Source organism: Atractosteus spatula, chromosome 2 (genome assembly GCF_055471065.1).
Source record: "Atractosteus spatula isolate fAtrSpa1 chromosome 2, fAtrSpa1.hap1, whole genome shotgun sequence".
NCBI lineage: Eukaryota > Metazoa > Chordata > Actinopteri > Semionotiformes > Lepisosteidae > Atractosteus > Atractosteus spatula.
Genome location: NC_142707.1, coordinates 688,830 through 709,552, shown reverse-complemented (window position 1 = coordinate 709,552; position 20,723 = coordinate 688,830). Strand labels below are relative to the sequence as shown.

General features: G+C 53.2%; 2 protein-coding genes across 4 annotated transcripts in view; one reads left to right on the top strand and one right to left on the bottom strand.

Moving 5' to 3' along the window:
* Positions 1-7,364, top strand: part of LOC148838899 (adiponectin receptor protein 1-like) — a 16,230-nt gene extending 8,866 nt beyond the window's left edge. For 2 of the 3 annotated variants that reach the window (XM_088908105.1, XM_088908112.1), the window contains exon 8: positions 4,318-7,364. In XM_088908105.1, the coding sequence (XP_088764231.1) occupies positions 4,318-4,446 (129 nt within the window). In that variant the 3' untranslated portion in view covers positions 4,447-7,364. Of the gene's footprint in view, positions 1-512; positions 635-4,317 lie in introns of those variants that run through there. The other variant, XM_088908122.1, reaches the window with a different exon arrangement.
* On the bottom strand, positions 7,278-20,723 carry LOC148838898 (interleukin-17 receptor D). Its single transcript, XM_088908157.1, has 12 exons — positions 20,553-20,723; positions 15,461-15,545; positions 14,915-15,073; positions 13,691-13,809; positions 13,321-13,444; positions 12,839-12,877; positions 12,384-12,529; positions 11,497-11,571; positions 11,263-11,329; positions 10,754-10,891; positions 10,141-10,316; positions 7,278-9,237 (listed from the first exon to the last, which is right to left on the bottom strand). Exons 1-12 carry the CDS (start codon positions 20,667-20,669, stop codon positions 8,725-8,727), a joined length of 1,758 nt encoding a protein of 585 aa, XP_088764283.1. The 5' UTR covers positions 20,670-20,723; the 3' UTR covers positions 7,278-8,724.

Genomic DNA, 20,723 nt, shown 5'->3' with positions numbered 1-20,723 from the left:
AGTGTGTTGGGACTGGGATTGGGATTGAGCTCCGTGTGCTTGGATTGGGAAAGTGTGTTGGGACTGGGATTGGGATTGGGGCCTGTGTGCTGGGTTTGGGTTTGGAGCCCGTGTGCTGGTATTGGGAGGGTGTGTTGAGATTGGGGTTGGCTTCAGGCCCGTGGGCTGGGATTGGGAAGCGGAAGGGTGTGTCAGGATTGGGAGTGTGTGTTGGGACTGGGATTGGGACTGGGGCCCGTGTGCTGGGATTGCGCTCATGAAGCACCTCATGAAGATGGTTGGTTTAATATACTAAGGCTATGTATATGTTAACATTTACTCGAATGAAGGTGACGTCTTTGTAGTTTTAAATCGGTCTCAGTTTTGCACTCTGCTTGATCATCCAAGAACGCGTTTGAATAGGGATGTGCACAGCAAGAGCACAGTAGTGGCTGGCATTTTGTATGATCTCCTTGATGTCATTTTTCTGTATAAATACAACTATCAGAAAACACAAGGACTGAGTTCTGTAGCCTCCAGATACCTGCTCTTCCTGCTCACGCTAGCGCTGACCGATCGACCTGCTCCAGCAGCCCCCAGCGCCCAGCGCTCACGCTGACGCTGACCGATCGACCTGCTCCACCGGCCCCCAGCGCTCACCCTAGCGCTGACCGATCGACCTGCTCCACCGGCCCCCAGCGCTCACACTAGCGCTGACCGATCGACCTGCTCCACCGGCCCCCAGTGCTCACGCCGACGCTGACCAATCAACCTGCTCCACCGGCCCCCAGCGCTGGCACTGGTGCTGACCGATCAACCTGCTCCACCGGCCCCCAGCGCCGATGCTAGCGCTGACCGATCGACCTGCTCCGCTGGCCCCCAGTGCTGGTGCTACCGCTGACCGATCGACCTGCTCCACCGGCCCCCAGCGCTGGCGCGAGCGCTGACTGATCAACCTGCTCCACTGGCCCCCAGCACTGGCGCGAGCGCTGACCGATCGACCTGCTCCACTGGCCCCCAGCGCTGGCGCTGGCGCTGACCGATCGACCTGCTCCACTGGCCCCCAGTGCTGATGCTGGCGCTGACCGATCGACCTGCTCCGCCGGCCCCCAGTGCTCACACTGGCGCTGACCGATCGACCTGCTCCGCCGACCCCCAGCGCTGATGCTAGCGCTGACCGATCGACCTGCTCCACTGGCCCCCAGCACTGGTGCTAGCGCTGACCGATCGACCTGCTCCACCGGCCCCCAGCGCTGGCGCTGACCGATCGACCTCCTCCACCGGCCCCCAGTGCTCACGCCGACGCTGACCAATCGACCTGCTCCACCGGCCCCCAGCGCTGGCACTTGTGCTGACCGATCAACCTGCTCCACCGGCCCCCAGCGCCGATGCTAGCGCTGACCGATCAACCTGCTCCGCTGGCCCCCAGTGCTGGTGCTACCGCTGACCGATCGACCTGCTCCACCGGCCCCCAGCGCTGGCGCGAGCGCTGACCGATCGACCTGCTCCACCGGCCCCCAGCGCTGATGCTAGCGCTGACCGATCGACCTGCTCCACCGGCCCCCAGCGCTGGCGCTGGCGCTGGCGCTGACCGATCGACCTGCTCCACCGGCCCCCAGCGCTGATGCTAGCGCTGACCGATCGACCTGCTCCACCGGCCCCCAGCGCTGGCGCTGGCGCTGACCGATCGACCTGCTCCGCCGGCCCCCAGCGCTGATGCTAGCGCTGACCGATCGACCTGCTCCACTGGCCCCCAGCGCTGGCACTGGTGCTGACCGATCAACCTGCTCCACCGGCCCCCAGCGCCGATGCTAGCGCTGACCGATCGACCTGCTCCGCTGGCCCCCAGTGCTGGTGCTACCGCTGACCGATCGACCTGCTCCACCGGCCCCCAGCGCTGGCGCGAGCGCTGACCGATCGACCTGCTCCACCGGCCCCCAGCGCTGATGCTAGCGCTGACCGATCGACCTGCTCCACCGGCCCCCAGCGCTGGCGCTGGCGCTGACCGATCGACCTGCTCCATCGGCCCCCGGCGCTGGCGCTGACCGATCGACCTGCTCCGCCGGCCCCCAGCGCTGATGCTAGCGCTGACCGATCAACCTGCTCCACTGGCCCCCAGCACTGGTGCTGGCGCTGACCAATCGACCTGCTCCACCGGCTCCCAGCGCTCACACTGGCGCTGACCGATCGACCTGCTCCGCCGGCCCCCAGCGCTGATGCTAGCGCTGACCGATCGACCTGCTCCGCCGGCCCCCAGCGCTGATGCTGGCGCTGACCGATCGACCTGCTCCGCCAGCCCCCAGCGCTGGCGCTGGCGCTGACCGATCGACCTGCTCCGCCGGCCCCCAGCGCTGGCGCTGGCGCTGACCGATCGACCTGCTCCACCGGCCCCCAGCGCTGGCGCTGGCGCTGACCAATCGACCTGCTCCGCCGGCCCCCAGCGCTGGCGCTGGCGCTGACCGATCGACCTGCTCCGCCGGCCCCCAGCGCTGGCGCTGGCGCTGACCGATCGACCTGCTCCACCGGCCCCCAGCACTCACACTAGCACTGACCGATCGACCTGCTCCACCGGCCCCCAGCACTCACACTAGCACTGACCGATCTACCTGCTCCACCGGCCCCCAGCGCTGGCGCGAGCGCTCACCGATCTACCTGCTCCGCCGGCCCCCAGCACTCACACTAGCACTGACCGATCGACCTGCTCCACCGGCCCCCAGCGCTGGCGCGAGCGCTCACCGATCTACCTGCTCCGCCGGCCCCCAGCACTCACACTAGCACTGACCGATCGACCTGCTCCACCGGCCCCCAGCATTTGAAAGATTTAAATAAGAAGCGTGTTTGGTAAACCTCAAGAATGATGTGCGTGTGTGAGTGAGCACTAAGTGCACAGGGCCTAACAATCTCCTGTTTTTTTGTAAGCTTCTTCGTACATAAATTTTGCTCTGTCGTGTCTGCTTTGGAATTTGTACCGCTGTCTGGGCTTGACAAGATCTTGAGGGAGCCTCTAGCCCGGAGCGCTCCATGTTCGTTCTGTTAGCCTGTCAGCCATTTCAACATCAGACAGGAGCTTCCATTAAGCCAGCACTCCTGCCGCATTCGCAGTAGAACAGGATGCTCCTCTTCCGTGGAATATGCTCTTATGCTGAGGACATATAATTTGAAGCTGATTTCCATCCAGTTTCAGCGGTAATAACAGCAGTAAGCTGTTATTTTCACATTTCGTAAGCATGAATAATACCGGTGTGAAGTTATTGCCTTTTTAGGGCAAAGCGGTAGCAAACGCATTCTGAATGTATGACTGGTGCACACTAGAACTGACATCAATAAACAGTTATTTAACAATCTTTTTTTTCAGTATAATGATTTTTTTCTTGCTTTGTTGAATAGTTCCTGAAATCACTGAATGGAGTTTTTGTGGTCTTTCAAGTTTTGGGATGGGAGGGTGTTGGAGCTGCGTGCTCAGGGTCGGGAGACAGGAGTGTGTTGGAGCTGCGTGCTCGGGGTCGGGAGACAGGAGTGTGTTGGAGCTGCGTGCTCAGGGTCAGGGGACAGGAGTGTGTTGGAGCAGCGTGCTCAGGGTCGGGAGACGGGAGTGTGTTGGAGCTGCGTGCTCAGGGTCGGGAGACGGGAGTGTGTTGGAGCTGCGTGCTCAGGGTCGGGGGACAGGAAGGTGTTGGAGCTGCGTGCTCAGGGTCGGGGGACGGGAGTGTGTTGGAGCAGCGTGCTCAGGGTCGGGAGACGGAAGTGTGTTGGAGCTGCGTGCTCAGGGTCGGGAGACGGGAGTGTGTTGGAGCTGCGTGCTCAGGGTCGGGAGACGGGAGTGTGTTGGAGCTGCGTGCTCAGGGTCGGGAGACGGGAGTGTGTTGGAGCTGCGTGCTCAGGGTCGGGGGACGGGAGTGTGTTGGAGCTGCGTGCTCAGGGTCGGGAGACGGGAGTGTGTTGGAGCTGCGTGCTCAGGGTCGGGAGACGGGAGTGTGTTGGAGCTGCGTGCTCAGGGTCGGGGGACGGGAGTGTGTTGGAGCTGCGTGCTCAGGGTCGGGAGACGGGAGTGTGTTGGAGCTGCGTGCTCGGGGTCGGGGGACAGGAAGGTGTTGGAGCTGCGTGCTCGGGGTTGGGGGATGGGACGGGAGGATGTTGGAGCTGCGTGCTCAGGGTTGGGAGACGCCAGTGTGTTGGAGATGCATGCTCAGGGTCGGGGGACGGGAGGGTGTTGGTGCTGTGTGCGCAGGGTCGGGGGACGGGAGGGTGTTGGAGCTGTGTGCTCAGGGTCGGGGAAGGAGCGTGATGCCTCCTGTCTCCCCGCGTTGATGAGTTGTGTTCTCTGTGGTTCCTCGGCAGTTCCACTCCCACCAGATCTTCCACGTGCTGGTGGTGGCCGGGGCCTGTGTCCATCTCCACGGAGTCTCCCAGCTGCAGGCCTTCCGGTCCTCGCTGGGTGGCGGCTGCACCTCGGACACCATGCTGTGAGCCCCTCCTGGGCCCCAGGCCCTCCAATCAAATACTGCCGCGCCGTCAGGCTGAGAGCAGAGAGGGAGATCACCGACCCAGCCCGGGAGGAGAGAGAGAGTTACTCATTGATGGGATTATTCCACCATGCAAGTTTCCAGCAAATCCTTCCTTGTCTCCCTTTTCAAATGCAAAAGCACAGCAACGTCCATTTTTCTCTTGCGTGCACAACCACAGTTCTACAGGACAGGGAAGTGGATTCTGTTTAAAAAGCCTTCATATAAAAGGACGTCTCCTTTCTTGAGCGGTTTCTGCCTGTTCCTTGTGCTGCGTTGTGCTGGTGGTAGCAGGTCAGGTCAGGAAGTCCTCAGGACTCCGGCTACAATTCTCTGACGTGACAAGGAGGATCTGGCGATGTGTCCTTAGACACTTCCCCCTGAAAACTCATCCCTGATGCTTTCATTTGCATACTGATATGATATGTACGCCTTTCGAGCAATCTCTCTCTCTCTCTCCGCAAGAGCTTTCAAATTCCAATTTTGTACACCTCTGTGTATCCAACAGCTGGAGACTTTGGGAATCCTCCAGTCAGGTTTATTTTCTGTTGGATAGCTGCAGTGTCACTGGGAATCGTCCAGATCCTTCAGTGGAAGTGGGGTCCTGCGGGTCCGTACTGCTGCTGTCTTCCCTGAAGGATCTGCAGCTCACAGCTATTTCTCATCAGAGCTGCTGTGCGTGTTCTCAGTCTTGTAAATTGTAATGAAGGGACATTCGTGTTTGGTTGATGCCTCAGCAATGCCAATTTAAATAACTTTTTTAAGCAGCTGTCTTAACATTTTTTTCCAGTTTTCATCCATCACATTGCCCTTTTGTGCTGTACAAACTGAATTTTTGTCGATGTGTAATAGTATTTCTGCGGTACAGTTTTCTTAGTTTAGGGGTTGCAGAATTCTACTTTGTAAATGGATAACAAGCTAGATGTAAACATATTTCTTGTGTGTTATAAAGGCAACAAGCTGCCTTCTGTAAACTTCCCCAGGGTCAGAGTTCTGGCTCAGGCTGTGGTCAGGACGAGGGATCGAATGTCAGCCCACGAACCAGGTGTGCAGCTCTTGTCTGTCACTGTAGGTCATGAGGACGGAACCCCTCCAGGCTCCAAGATGTTCAGGGGGTCCTCTTTTGGAGACGCCTGCAGAGTCTGTGGATCAGTTCCTCACTCCCCTCTTCCTCTGCTGCAGATCAACTCTTCAGCTGATAATCATCAGGAGGGCTGGATCAGCGAAATTCATCTACTATCGTTTAAAGGGGTTAAACAGATTAAGAAGCCTGGGCTGTGCTCGTGTAGGTTGTCAGGTCCCTGCTGCAGGGCAGTGTGTCACAGGCAGTGTATGTGTGCTTGGAGACCTTAGCTGGAGACGGAGAGCGCTGTGTGTGACTGTAGGCTTGCCCAGCCAGGACAAGAACAGAGGGCGAGAAAGAGGAAGAGCTTTGTTCTGCTGTCCAGACTCTCCTCCCGGGGCTCCATCCTGCTGCGACCGGCAGCATCTCTCTGCTCTTGTTCTCACAGCCCTGTGAGGTGACGTCAGTGTCAGTTTCTGTCCACAGGTCAGGCTCATGAGAAACTCCCCTCAGGCCCTGACTGGGCCATGACCCAGGAGTCTGGAAAATCTCAGTCCACTCCTCTCCTCTCTCTCTACCGACTGGTTTTAACTATAATTTCATGTTTGTTCAAGTTGTGGTTTTACACAACTGGCTGAGGCATTGTTGTAGGACCAACAGATCCTCTGTTTGAAGCAAAGTCATGGAGTTCAGTGTAACCTTGTGCTCAGCTGGTAATGGAGCATGTGCAGAGGACGTGTACTCCTGGTCTTTCAGGAAAAGATTCACTGACACGAAATGGTCAGTCCAGTCCTGATGCACACTGCTCCCTCCTTGAACCAGGATGAGCTGCGAGGCCCCAGAGTTTATTACTTTTTACTGTGCATTAACTACACACCACGCAATGTGGGCAATTTGATCTTTTATGGAAAAACAAATTTGTCGGACTTGTTGGTCCCAGGGGTTCCAGCCAGGAGAGCAAGCTGTTCGTTTAGCTTGGTGCTGCTGAAAAGTGTCAACCAAACTCCTGTCCTGTTTCCCTTCCCTGGAGATGTAACAGTTCTGTTTGTAGCAGACAGATTAAGAACAAGTTTTAATTAGTTTTTTAATGTGATTCTGTATAGCTGGATGTGCGGAAGAGTCAGCTGTTGCACTGTAGCTCCCTGTAAAAGGCTGAAAATGGTTTTGATCATTTTCTGCCCTGCAGTGCGGTGAGGGTTTTGATCAGATCTTTGTTTACAGAGCAGTGGAATCGTCTGTTTGCGTCTTGTAATTCTCTAACCCCTGCAGGCCAACGCAGCTGTGATCCACACTGGTTGGTCACGTCTGTGTGAAACAGCTGCTCGCGATTCGGATCGTCAACGTCTTTGATTACAGGAGACGCCTATGCTCTCCTTGCCCTGTGCGCCCACCTTATGCCCAGAAGCCATGATGCAGGCCTTTTATTCTGAGTCAAAGGTCACATCTCCATGCCTGACTTCCTGTTCTGCACCGTTCCCCCAGTCAGCCTTTGACAGGTCGGCCAGCCCCTCCACTTCTCTGCAGTTAGCTGTTCTTTTATTTATGAGTTTGGTGGTTGCCGGTGCTTTCGATGAGTAAGGCTATTGTAGCCGTTCAGCGTTGGACGCAGGGGAGCAGGGGGGTATCGGTGGGTATCGGTGGGCTGAGCTGTCTCGCGTCTTGTCTGTGTTTGTGAACCACAGGGTGGAAGATGGGGGAGGGGGTATTTAAAAAAGAACACCCAAAGATGTGACTGTTAAATCAATTTTCACGAAGAAAGGTTTTATTATGTCTGTAAATATATAAATATGACTGAAGTAGCACAATAAACTCTTTAAAAAGACACATTCGGAAGCGTGTTTCATTTTGGTTGGAGTCTGTTCTGGGGCTGGGCTGGTGCCGTGCTGGTGAGCCTCAATAAAAAGAAGGTTTTCAAACTGGCTTCCAGCTGCGGATGTGGGAGAGGATTGGATTAAACTCAACGTCAGTGGAGAGAGAAACTGGAAGAAACCAGCTTTGGGATCTGCTCTCTGTTTGTCTGCTTTGAGGCTATCCCCAGACAAAATAGTTTCTCCATCAAATGACCTCTGTTTAGTTTTGGTAGCCATTTTTGTCTGGCTATGGTTCATTCTACTTTGCTGGTTCTTTTTCAGCTGTATTGCTGTTTGCCCGATCCGGTCAGTTACAGACAGAGTGGTGTTGAGTCCAGCTGCCATTTCTGACTCAGGTTTCCAGTCTGTGGCTTTTCTCTCCCACTGCAGACTTGTGGTTTCTGGAAATGAAATCGCGTCGGAAGCTTACAAAAGATGCGAGAATCGGTTGGCGTAACTGGGGAATGTGAAAATGGAAAGTGTTCGGTCGTGCCCAGTCATATCGCGTGTGACTGGACTGAATCATCCTGTCAAAAAGATTGACCTTTAAAGAGTTTCAAGTGGATGACTAAATGTCACTCACAGCTGCAGGAAAGAGGCTGATCTTCCTGAAAGATTCATCAGGATCTTAAGAGAATGGCTCAGTGTTTGATCCATCCTCCAAAGTCCCAGAGTTTTAGAGAGTCCTGAGGTCTGAGAGCTGTGCTTTCCAGTCCAGCCCCTCGTGCTGTTGGGGCCCAGGGGGTTCAGACTGTTCAGGCACCTTCACCTCTGTCGCTGCTGTGCTGCACTTACTCAGGTTTCCCATCATGTGATTCTGGTTCCTCAGCGCTAGAGCTGGGGGGATAAAACAAAACAAAAGCTTCTAACAGGGTAGTTCAAGCAGGGAGCTGCGTCAGCATACAGAGGCTGCAAAGGAACAAGTAAAGGTTGATTCCAGGCTGAAAAGGGAAGAAAAGAAACACAACGTTTCAGCTTTGGAGCGTTCTTTGTGTGTGAAGAAGGCTCCAGAACCGAAACGTGTTTCCTTTCTTCTCTTTTCAGCCTGGAATCAACCTTTACTTCTTCCTCCTAACAGGGTCTCCTGGATACTGTAGTGTTTCTCCCAGCTGGTGGAATACTCGGAGCTCTGCTCCTGGGGATTGTGGCACCAGGCTGAGCACAGTGCTCTTGGAGATGTTGTGCTGTTCACTGAGAGCCGGTTTGCTTTTGTAGAAACCAGTTGTGTTGTTTCCAGCGTTGGGAAGATGTTCTGTGTGGGTTTCTGTCCTGGAGAGGTCTAGCCAGGTCCTGCGGGCTGCCTCCCTGACGCTGCCTGTGCACTGCAGGACTAGGGCCTCCTGTCCGGGGTGTGTCCCCCTGCCGCCTGCACCCCCCCGGCCTCAGCAATGGCCTGGCACAGCGCGGCCCCAGCGGGAACTGTAAGGTACCCCTCTTCCGAGATGTGCTGCACGTGCAGCAGCTGGCCGGGGCCGTGGAGCTCCACACCGTGCAGGTGGGAGAAGAGCAGGGGCAGGTCTCTCGGGAGGAGGTAGTGGGAAGCTAGCCTGAGGACGCCCGGGATGTCTGATTCCCGAGAATGCTCGAAGGTGGTGCTGATGTACTTGGACAGGCTCTGCCCTCGCAGGCTGGCGTGCCCGATCTCCTCTCCGATTAAAGACACGACCGCAGTCGACACGTCCCCTTTCCACACACCCTCCTCCTCCTCACGCCCCTGCAGGAGCTGGCAGAGCCCCTGGGAGCACACCACCAGCACGAAGTCGCTCTCCTGCACGCCCCGGCAGTGCCAGCTCATCACGCCCTCCTCTGCCAGGCGCAGGGACTCCCAGAGGTCCAGGCGCACCTGCGGGATAGAGGCCAGCTCAGAGCAGGACAGGCTGTCGGAGAGCACCCTGGGGGCCTGGTGTTGCGCTGGCATGACTGCAGCTGACACCACTCTCTGCTTCTGAACACTCCTGGCAAGTCCCCCTCTGCACTGCTGCTCCGGTACATTTTCACTTCTCACCCTGAGGTTAATGCAGTTACTCTGCATCAGGCGTCAACACCAGCCATCAGCCAGGAAGCCCAGTGAGGACAGAGGACAAGGCAGTGCTGGGGGGAACCTGTCGTCCACACACTGCAGGTCTGGAAGATCACGCTCCTGCTGGCTTCGCATGAACTTTAAAACCTGCAATTCGAGCCCATGAACTGTCCTAATTGAGCAAATGGGGTGCAGTTACGTCTGATCTATCTCACAAATCGGCAAAAAAGAAAATCTGTAGGCCCAGGTTATCTCCAGTGTGAGGGGTAAAGACACTTGATACGAGTGATTATGAGAATGAGGCAGAGGTCATCGTCTGTTTTCGGTCACTGAAGGCCGAGTGTAAGAGCCTTCTTATAAAATTATTGCCTTCCAAGTTTAGATAAAATGGTGTTCTGAAATACATTCAATTAGTCAATTCCATTTTACACAATCACTGTTCTGAGGTACCCTCTGAGAAACAACAACCCAACACACAACTTCAGCAAAATTTCCTCAGGATTTCTAAGAGCTCCCCAAATTCAGAGATCAATTCCTAACCAGTTAGGTCAACAAATCCTGCAGGTGTCCAATATCGCATCTTCTGTTCATCTTAACTTTGCACTGAGACAAAGAAGACCAAATGTTCTAGAGCAGAGAGAGACAGGCAGTACAAGCATTCTGGCTGGTGAGGTGTACAGCTCCCTGCATGATGTCACCCTCCCTGCGTGATGTCACTCTCCTTACCTGAATGGCCATGTGCTGCTGAAGGAAGGCAGCCAATCGCACGACAGCGTTGATGTGGGCGGGGCCGTCAGCACTGGAGTAGCACATGAGGAGCTGTGGGGGACAGCGTGGGCAGGGCAGGGGGCTGGGAGCGATCCCGCTGGCTCGCTCACTCCAGACACACTCCGCCAGCACATCTGCCCAGGGAGGGAGAGAGGAAGCAGCTGAGGAAGAAGCAAACTGGGACCGTCGGCAGGCTCCTGTCCACCGTGCAGCAGGAGTGTGTTCTCCCTCCCATCTTCCCGCCACACCAGGAGCTGTCCCGTGAACATGTGGTATGCCTGTTTTTCAGCTATTCACACCGTTTTACTTCTGCGGTGGATTGTGAGTTTCAGGCAGATGCTACTGTCCTCCCAATTCACGTTGTCCCAAATAACGCTTGACCTTATATCCTAGTAACTGGAAATGTTTGAACGTCGTTGATGGCGTTCCATTGTGCCACAATAGGGATCCGCAATCTGAGTGTGTGTTTGAGGAGCTGGCTTGTGGCTTGTGCCTTGTGCAGGGATACTCACTCTGCATGGCAAGTTCCCTCAGAAGCTCTCAGCCCCGCTGGCTAAATACCGTCACTCACCTGCTTTCTGCCTCACCCTCCTCTTCCTTGTCCGCCTGTCGATGAGCACCACCAGGCTCCCGGTCAGGGCAATCACCGCGGAAACGGGCAGCAGCACCAGGAAGAGGGACTCTGAGCTTGGGGGGGCAGGGGAGGACTCTGGGCAGGGGAGATACACAGAGGTCAGAGGTCAGAGGTCAGCAAGCTCTAACATGGGGGATCTGTTCAGGTTCTGGACAGGGTCTGGAGGAGACGGGTGCAATGAAGAGAAAAGACTCCATGCTGTGGAAGCTGATACATGGGGATTTTTCCCAAAGGCATTCCCAAGGATGTCCCTGGATCGGTTGGCTCAGATGAACACATCGTACCTTGGCACTCCTGGACATCAGGGTGTTCCAGTACCACCGCTGCCTCCTTCTCTATCACATTAAACCTCTGCAAAGGCTACTCAGATTCTGGGGCTGGGCACACTAGGTGTGTTTTCTATGGGTGGGGGAGAAGAGGCCAGTTGCCTCCAGTCCATGAATTACCTTGTTGAACGTGTCCAACTTGGAAGGCAAAACCTTTCCGCACGGCGTCTGACATGTCTGCAGCCATCTTTACAGGAGAACAAAAGAGAAAAGAAACGTAGGTTCAGACAGGCACATGCAATCCCACCCCCTTCGCTCTCTGTCACACGCGCAGGGCTCCAAAGACCCCCTAGGAGAGGCTGTGTCGCTGGTTTTGGCTGTCGGGCTCTCTGTGTCCTCTCGCTGAAGACCTACCTCACACGAGTACTTGGCCCCTGGGTCCAGGCCCCTCAGTCGGAAGCTGTGGTGCGTCTGGTTCTCCGAGGAGTTCTGCAAAGACAGGCACAGAAACGTGTGGGCAGCTGCAGAGAGTCAGTTCAGGGAAGAGAGGCATGGGGGACCCAGGGGCTCAGCCTGCCAGAGCTCTCCAGGCTGTGGCTGGGGTTGTGCTGCGTCTCTGTCAAGACTAACCTACCCACAGCGCTGTGCCTGCACATGTTGTGACCTACAGCACGCAGAGGGGGCTGTTGATGTCAGTGAAGGCTAAGAATCCTTCAGAGAGATGACATCCACGCTTTGCAAACAGTCCAAACCCAACCTATATGATCTTCAATCCTTCAGAATGATTTGTTCAGAAATTAAACTGCTGTAAACATAACAAGGATTAAGCTCTCTTCTGTGGTGCTCCAGGCGAAGAGTTCTCCAGGATCAGCTCTGAGCTCAGGAATGCAGTTCTGGACCAACGCAGCCCTGGGCTCCTGTTTCCTGTTCATCAGACAAGGGGAATTTCAGGTTTTGCTTATGGCAAATATATCATTTTTTATTGTTTTATGGTTTTGCTTTGCCATTTACACAAGTGAAGATAAATGATTTGCAGTAGATTTACAAGGTACTGGTTTTTAAATTACAGTTACTGGGGGTCAGCCCTGTCCTGTCAGCAGTGCTCTCTGTCAGAGTGGGGCAGGACTGGCATCACCTGTGGTCTGGAGCTGGCCTGGGCAGCAGGAGGCACAGGGAGAGAGAATGAAGCGAGAGGACTGTGAAATAGCTCGTTTGCTGTCATGTGTTCACACAGGCTCCAGGGGGCGCTTTGCCAGGGGACAAGCGACTGCGTGGAAGCTGGGGTTCAGTCTCTCACTCACCACCTCAATTTCCGTGTAGTTCCTCATCCCGCCTCTGGAGCACCAGGAGAAGTAGCGGTTGATGCCCAGGCTGGGGGGAGCCAGGTTAAAGGTCACGATGATGTCATTGCCCTCTTGGGTTACTGTGATGTCTCTGGGGTACCAGTCTGAAGACACACAGAGCCGACATGCACTCAGAAAGCAAGCCCTGGTTCTGCTGCCTCCTGTCTATTTAAAAACTCCTGTTTATTCCTTCTGTCGACACCTGTGGCATTGTTTTTATCTTAAATGGAATATGTACAGTAGAATTGTGTTGGAAAGACAACAGAGGAATGGAAAACCTTTCTTCACAAAGGAGTTCAATTGCTGTAAATGCATTCATTTCAGGACAGAAAGAAATGAAGCAAAGTCATTTTCTGAAGGGAAAACAGTTAATGAAATTTGGACTGTAAACAGTCTCCTTGCGAGTGACTTACCCCTGTGGCACTGCTCTAATCCAATCTTCTCAGCGCACGCTGGGAGGAGAAAAGAAAGGTATTGTGAGGTTGCGGGTTCGATTCCAAGGTGGACCACAGCTGCTATGCCCAGGAAGGGTGTTTCAGAGAGTAAAATTTCCTGTGCCCTGTGCCTTGCAAGAACAATTATCCTAGTATTGTAAACAATGTATTTAATGATAATCTTTTCTCTAAAATGTGTTCATGTTTAAACTAACACATACTGCAGGTGATACAGTACCTGTAAATGTTGTGGGGTAGGACTGTAACCGAGAGAAGGACAGCAGACAGAGCAACACTGAGGCTGAAGGCCTGGGGCATCAGCCTGTAACTGTCCTTTAACTCCCAGCCTCCCTTCTCCCTCTTTCCACTGGAGCCTGGACAGGTCTGGGAGCTCTGAAGCTGCTCTGAAGCTCTGGAGCAGTTCTGAAGTTGCTCTGAAGCTCTGGAGCTCTGACACTCACTGCGGGTGCTGAAAATCTGGCTGTGGTGGAAGTTGTCCCACTGCTCTGGTACGGGCAGCGCCATCACTGTCACGACGTACTGAGATCGCAGGCCCAGGTTCGGGAACGGGTCCGACCGATACACCTGCATGACCATCAGACCTTCACACACACTGCTGAGCACAGGTCTAAAGGCATCTTGCAAATAATCAGGAGTACTATCCTGTGTAATTTGCTCACATCCTTGTTATGATAATGACCTACACTGTTGCCAATACAGTCAAGTAAGAAGAGAGCAGGCCTGTCAGTTCATGTCTTATAATTCTCATTGAGCTGGAGCTTCAAACACTTGATCGCAACAGTTCCCCGACACTAGGGGAACTGTCCATACCCTTTGGGTGTCCGTGACCTCCAGAGAGAGATTGCGCTGGAAAAGGAAGAGCTGGCAGCCCACTAGCGCTCCGCCCAGCGTCCGAATGGAGACTTGGAACCCACGGAGGAAGGCAATCCCTGGAACAGACAGGAAGGCCGCCCTGTGACTACGGCCCCCAGCATGTACTGCTCTGCACAGGCACAGAGGGACACCCTGTGACTACAGGCCCCAGCATGCACTGATCTGCACAGGGACAGAGGGCAATCCATAGAACAGACAGGAAGGCCGCCCTGTGACTACGGCCCCCAGCATGCACTGCTCTGCACAAAGCACAAGTGGGAGGGGAGCTGTAGATGAGACCTCAAAGGTAAGGAGACACTAGGCCATGCTGCAGAGTGTGAGTCATCTTATTTCTTCCTACATATTTTTGTGATTTCTAGAACCTAGTGTTTATGCTTACCACTTTTGGAACAATGGTACTATTGTTTGTATTATGTTTTCTTAAATTAAGGGCAGTTTTCTTACAAGGTAAAAGTCAGGTAAATAAGATTAACTTAGTCTGCTGCTGTGTGATGCCAGGGTGATACCTTGCTATAACCCCGGCAGTCCATAATCCCTTCAGCCCTACAGTCCACTGCGTCTGTGGTCTATAACCCTACAGTCCACCGCGTCTGTGGTCTATAACCCTACAGTCCGCCGCGTCTGTGGTCTGTAACCCTACAGTCCACCGCGTCTGCGGTCTATAACCCTACAGTCCACCGCGTCTGTGGTCTATAACCCTACAGTCCACCGCGTCTGTGGTCTATAACCCTACAGTCCACCGCGTCTGTGGTCTGTAACCCTAGAGCCCATAACTGCTGCTGTCCACTGAGCCAGCGGTCTTTAACCCCTACAATCTATGGCCCCTGTGGTCCCTGCCCCTCGCAGTGCTTGTGCTGAAGTGTGGGCGCTCTGCTCCTGTGGACACATGCAGTAGCGAAACGCGGTCTGCTGCAGTCTGACAGAATCATGCTGTGCTGATGACAGCGATGCGATGACTGTCTGGAGTCTATTTGTGCTGGTGTGTATAAAGATGACTACTGTGTTCTGTATGTGTGCGGCCTGTCAGGAGCAGCCATGGAAAAGCACTATTGTTCCTTCCAGGCAGCTGGTGACTGAAGTGTCAGATCTGCCCCTCAGCAAGTCCAGACTGGGCTATCTCAATGACCTTTGACCTCGCCATGAGTAACTGCCATGAGTTACCGTATTGGCTGGGCGTCCAGGAGACAGTGACGATGTCATGCGCAGGGTCTCGGTCGGGCATGAACTCCACGGTGATGTTGCGGGGGGCGTGTACGTAGTGCTGGCAGGCAGCGGGAGAGTGCCGCCCCAGGAGTGAGTTACAGGGCAGAGGAACACAGCCTGTCGAAGGAGAGAGTTTTCATCTCTTATTTCCTGACAATAATAATAATAACAATAATAATACATTTTACATTTAGTACTTTTCTGGACACGCCATTCAAAGTGCTTTACAGGTAATGGGACTCCCCTTCACCACCACAGGGGAACGTTTGTATTCGTCTTATTTCAGAAGACTGAAATAACCTTCCGTCTCTACCAGTTCAGTTAACACACTGACAGCTCCTGGTCCTGGGGGCTCACTGTTTCTGCATTTCCAGCTCTTACCACAAAGAGGGATAGATCAACATTTAAAAGTTTAAGTTTTTACTGGGGAATTGGGAGACTGTGCCCGACATGCAGACCAGTGGCACTGCTGACACTGCACAGGGAGGTACAGATGTGACTCACTCCCGAATATCCTGGGCAGGCTGACCCCCAGCTGCAGCTCCAGCTCCTCTCTGCTGACCCGGCAGAACTCACAGGTCGGCTCCCCCTGTACAGACACACGTGTTCAGCCTTGTGAAAGGTATTTAGCTTCTGTTTCAGCATTTCTTAATGCAGTATTAATGACACCCTGAGTAGCATCGTCTTCGGCATGAGCATCTGTGTCAGACCCTGCCTAGAGCACAAGGCCGAACAACACTGGCTACAATTCCAGTTGAAGACTGGAGTAGGGAGCTGTGTCAGCAAGCGCAGGCTGCAAAGGAACAAGTAAAGGTTTATTCCTGCTGAAAAGAGACACAATGTTTCAGCTGTGGAGCCTTCTTCAGGTGTGGACGTGTTTCAATTCCAGTTGCATTAGCTCAGCTCAAGGTCACAGCTCCTGGGGGCTGGACATTAGTCAAACTGTAGAAACCACAATGTAAACAGCTATAGTCTGCATACTGTTTGCTCTCCCCTGACAGCATATTAAAAGCTCAACTGGAGGAAGATGCAGTACATAATGAGCACAGTTATTAATAAATTGACCATTTTCCACTCTCGATGGGCAGAGCCAGCGCACGACTCTCTCAGCTGCATGTTTTGATGGCTCGTGCAGAGCTCTGCTACAGTCGCCGTGCCGCATGTCAGTGCAGGATGTGCAAGACGAGTCACCCCTTCCTCCCAGCGCTGAAGGAAGCTCAGATTTGCTGGACATTTGCTGCAAATCGACTGGGATTGTTCTGTAGAATAATTTTGAAAATTCTTTTTCTTTTCTAAGTGGAGACCAGTTAGCCATTCTGGCCCTTTTGCTCATTAGTAGATAATTGAGCCAGAGCTCTCATCCAGTGGTTTCTCAAAAGAATCCAAGGCTTTAACACAGCTGGTAGCTTCTTCCAGACTCCCACAACATAGTGTAGAGAAAAGCCTCCTGTGCTGGTTTTAAACACAAATCCACAGTTTCCTCTCTCGTCCTCTGAGTTTTGTTTCACTGTTGATCCTGAAGACGTCCTCTGGGCTGACTTTGCCTTAGAGATTCTGAATACTTGAAAACAGGTTCCTCTCATATTCTACTCTGTTAAAGACGAAAAAGGTTCAGTTCCTCCAGCCTGTCAGTGTGGGACACGCCCTTCAGACCAAAGAGACTCAGTTCTTCCAGCCTGTCAGTGATGGACACACTCTTCAGACTAAAGAGACTCAGTGCCTCCAGCCTCTCAGTGATGGACACTCCCTTCAGACTAAAGAGACTCAGTTCCTCCAGCCTCTCAGTGATGGACACTCCCTTCAGACTAAAGAGACTCAGTTCCTCCAGCCTCTCAGTGATGGAAACTCCCTTAAGGCCCAGAATGTATGTTTGTTCATCTCTAGACGAATTAGAATAGAGATAAATGGTGATCAGAGTAAGAGACTCTCCCTGCGGCTTTTACCTGCAACACAGGCTAGATCTTTCATTCTCTTACAGTCCCGTCCACCCCAGTTCACCCTCACACAAACACTGTCCTTTTAATCCTGCGATGCCCTGGGTTGCTGCTGCTGGAAGGAAGAGATTGTGCTTTAAAATGACGCTCCAAGTGTCTGTTTGCACAAACAATTTTCCCACACAGCCACAGTGCTTGTGGAAACTGGAGTCAATCACTAGCACACAGCACACTGCTCCTATTGCAGAGGACTCTACCTACACCTCCCCAAAAACCACTGGGCAGCTAGTCCACCTCCAACTTGCTAAACTAAACCCCAGAGTGAAAACAATACTCCCCTTCACAGCACTGCTCTCGTGTACAAAGCTGCTTTTCCCTTTCATTCCTTAAACCGGAGCCAGACCCTGAATCTTTAGCACTCCTGACTAGTTGTAATGCAAAAACAAGCCAGGCTGCTCTCCTGCTCCCTAATCTACACAGAGCACTGCCTTTCTACTGGCCCGAAGCCCATGTGTTTTAGACAGAGAGAATCCTGCCCCTGGCCCTAATACTCCTGTAGCCACTGGGGAATGCAGAAAAAGAGCTGAGGTCTCGAAAATCATGTGCTTGGAGTTCACGTTTAGTGCCAACACCCGATTGTTGTTATGATTGTGAGAGTAAAATTATACTGCAGCCCTCAAACAGTCAATTGAAATAGTACATAGAGAATTCAGAAAATATAACACTGCATAAGAGCATAGGAACATAATAATGGGTTCCATTAATAAGATTACTGAGACTGTCTAAGCAGGCAAATGTTCTCAAACACAGCAATATATCAGTCTGGACTGTTTATAAGCAGTTTACAGTTGCCATCATCTGGCATCTGTTTCTCTTCTCTGTGTGGCAGACAAGCCCAGGTTTCCAACATTCTCAAGCGGAAAAGCTCAGGCTAGTTTTTAAATGTAAGAAAAGGATCTACAAAGTCAAGAAAGTAAGTTGATATCTTCCCTCTGAAGGAAGCAGAGGTACAGTATAAATCAAGCTGCTGACGATTTTGGAAATCATTGTTTTTTTACCAGCACCTGTGTCTCTGCCTCTCTCTCCACCAAACACAAACACATGGGCTTCAGAAAATAAGGAGCAAGAAACCTCCACTTGCTGGCATTTTGCTGTCTTGCTCAGACAGATGGAAAACACGGTGCTTGCGTCAGGTGCTGTTTCTGCACTAGTACTTCCAGAGCTGTGTCTTCTCCGTGTGTGAGCCCGCACAAGACTCACAAATGCCTTCCGGTGGTGAAACTCTTGGCATCTGTTTCTAGGAAGCCTTGCTGTAAGAAAAATCGGTTTACCTGCCAAACACCTAATCTGAACTTTTCCATCTGTTGGCTGCAGTATTGCAGTATTAAAAGTATTTTAATAAGAAAAATAAACACCTCTGCCACTTTGCAACCTCATAAATCACGGCCACACAGCGCCAGAGACTGGCTGTATTAAGGTTTTATCAAGGTCCTTTTAAAACGGAAGCTTATTTACTCCAGAAGTACAGCAAGTTACAGCAGCTGCAAAACCAGAGGGACAGAGGAGTTTGCCTCCTGCAGCTCGTTCAGCAGCTGTGCCAGCGGAAGGAGGATGCGGGGTGGATGTGTTCTGGCTGCGGTGGGCCGTCCCGCCCTAGACTCCCCCTTCACTTCACAGCCGTTCCGACTGCAGTCATCGCCCACGTCCAGACACATCGGCATCCTCCTCAGGCAAGAACATACCCTAACCCTCTATTAAAAACCGAGACAAAACACACTGGTGTTTAAATAGATATGTGGACCTTTACTTAATGATGGATTTTGTCTGCTAACAATGGAAGGATGGTGCCAAGAGCCCACACGCTCACATCTGAAGGCTGAGCTCTGTGGAGACAGTCTGCGGGACACAAGGGCAGCGGACCAGACAGCGCTGAAACCTGCAAACTGAAACTGCTAGTGAGTCTGCTCTCCCTGCTCCGAGTGCGCGCTCACAGCTGGAAACAGAGTCGAAGTCTCGAGACGGACGGTACACGTGCTCCAGGTAGAGAGGCGCGCTACTCTCTAGTCTTCCTCTCGGTGTCTGTGTGTCGGCTGCGCCCTGCGGGACGGGGGGGACGGGGAGTGAGAGTCTTCCTCCGACTTGCCAGGGGCCCTTGCTCGGGCGCTGGGCACTGGGCTGGGCACTGCTGGCCCAGGGTTGGACGGGCCGGATACCCGCGACGCTGTGTCCGGAGGGCAGGCGCCGGGAGGAGCTGTCGTGTGTGGCAGACAGGCGGTCAGGAATGCGGCGAAAACGAGGGGCCAGGCAGCAGAAACGCTCCTGTGTCTCCACTCCTCGGGCCGGCCGGCAATCATCTCACACTCATCAATTTCAAACTGGAAAAACATGCTTTCGAAAGCTGGTATTTCAAGCTGCTGTTAGGTGTGGCCTCCAGAGCTGTTCTTCTAGGGCTTTTCCTATCATAGTGAAGAAAGATACGTTTGATCTATAACTTAGATAGTATTACTGCATAACTGTTACAGAATATAATTCTCATTACAGGAATATCATGGCACATCTGCAGTGTAGCCCCCTACATATTATCAGAGGTAATATATGACAAGCATCTGCTGCAGCTGTTTGTTCCCAGCTGCAGACTGGAAACAGATGTCTGTGTTGATGTGAGTTTGCTGGGATTTTTACACACGGGTTATTCCAGTGATCCAGACAGAAGGCATGTCCTGCCAGAATTTAAGAAATGGCATAGGATTTATCCCGGAATCTTATGGAAAACAGGAAAAGCGAAGGAAATGCACTTGAAGAATTCCCGGGCCAGGCAGTCACCTCAGCTGGGACCCCCTGTAGCCCCCAGACCAAAAGCACTGTCCGCCGGGACCCCCATCTCTGCCTCCACAGAGACCCCTGGGGCCCCCAACAGACTGCATCTTCCTTATCTGGGGGGCTCTGACCTCTGCATCGGAGCGCTGTGGCTGAGGGCCAGAACAGGAGAGCAGTCTCTGGGAGAGCCGGGAGAGGGGGCTGTGTGGGTGGGGAGTAGTTATTTTATTTTTGTTTTGCATTTCGTTGATACTAGAAAAACATGTTCACCTATCAAATTCCATGTCCTTGGATTTGGATTTCAAAATATGAAACAGATAGCAAGAGATATCCAACTGCAAAAACACACTCATATCTTTCCCTTTTATCTTCCACACTCTTAGCTTTCCCTTACTCTTACTGAAAAACACTCAGCACTGCGCTCAGAAAACCCGGGCAAGGTGAGTCTGCGCTTCTTGTACTTTGTTTCCCTTGGTGCTCTTGCTTCACCACACAGCTCTCTGCTTTGCCACGAGCTTCAGTGCATTTCACCTGTTTTACCAGGGTACACCACAGTAAGGCGTTATACCAGCCACTAGGGAGCCTGCTAACAAAGTAAGAACTGTGCTCACTAAAGTGTTAGAAACTCGGATCCCTTCTGCAAACGTTCCTGTGCAGGACTGTGAGTTTGCTTCCGATTTCTTGTGAAGTCTTGCAGCTGAGCTCCGTGCCGGCAAGGCTCCGCGTGTGTAGCAGGGATGTTACCGTAACCGCAGTGGAAAGAGCACTGGAGCCGTGTGGAGTCGGACGGGAGGAGCCCCCAGCGCGGGCGAGTGGAGCCGAGCGGAGCGCGCAGCCGGGATTACCTGGATGACACAGTCCAGCGTGCAGTTCTGCGGAGAGACGACCCGCAGCCTGTCCTGCGCCGACGCTGCGGACAGGAGGAGGACCAGCAGCGGAGACCAGAGCAGAAGCTGAGCCATCAGGCCGGCCAGACCGTGCGGCAGACAGCAGGAGCGAGACACACCGGGACGCAG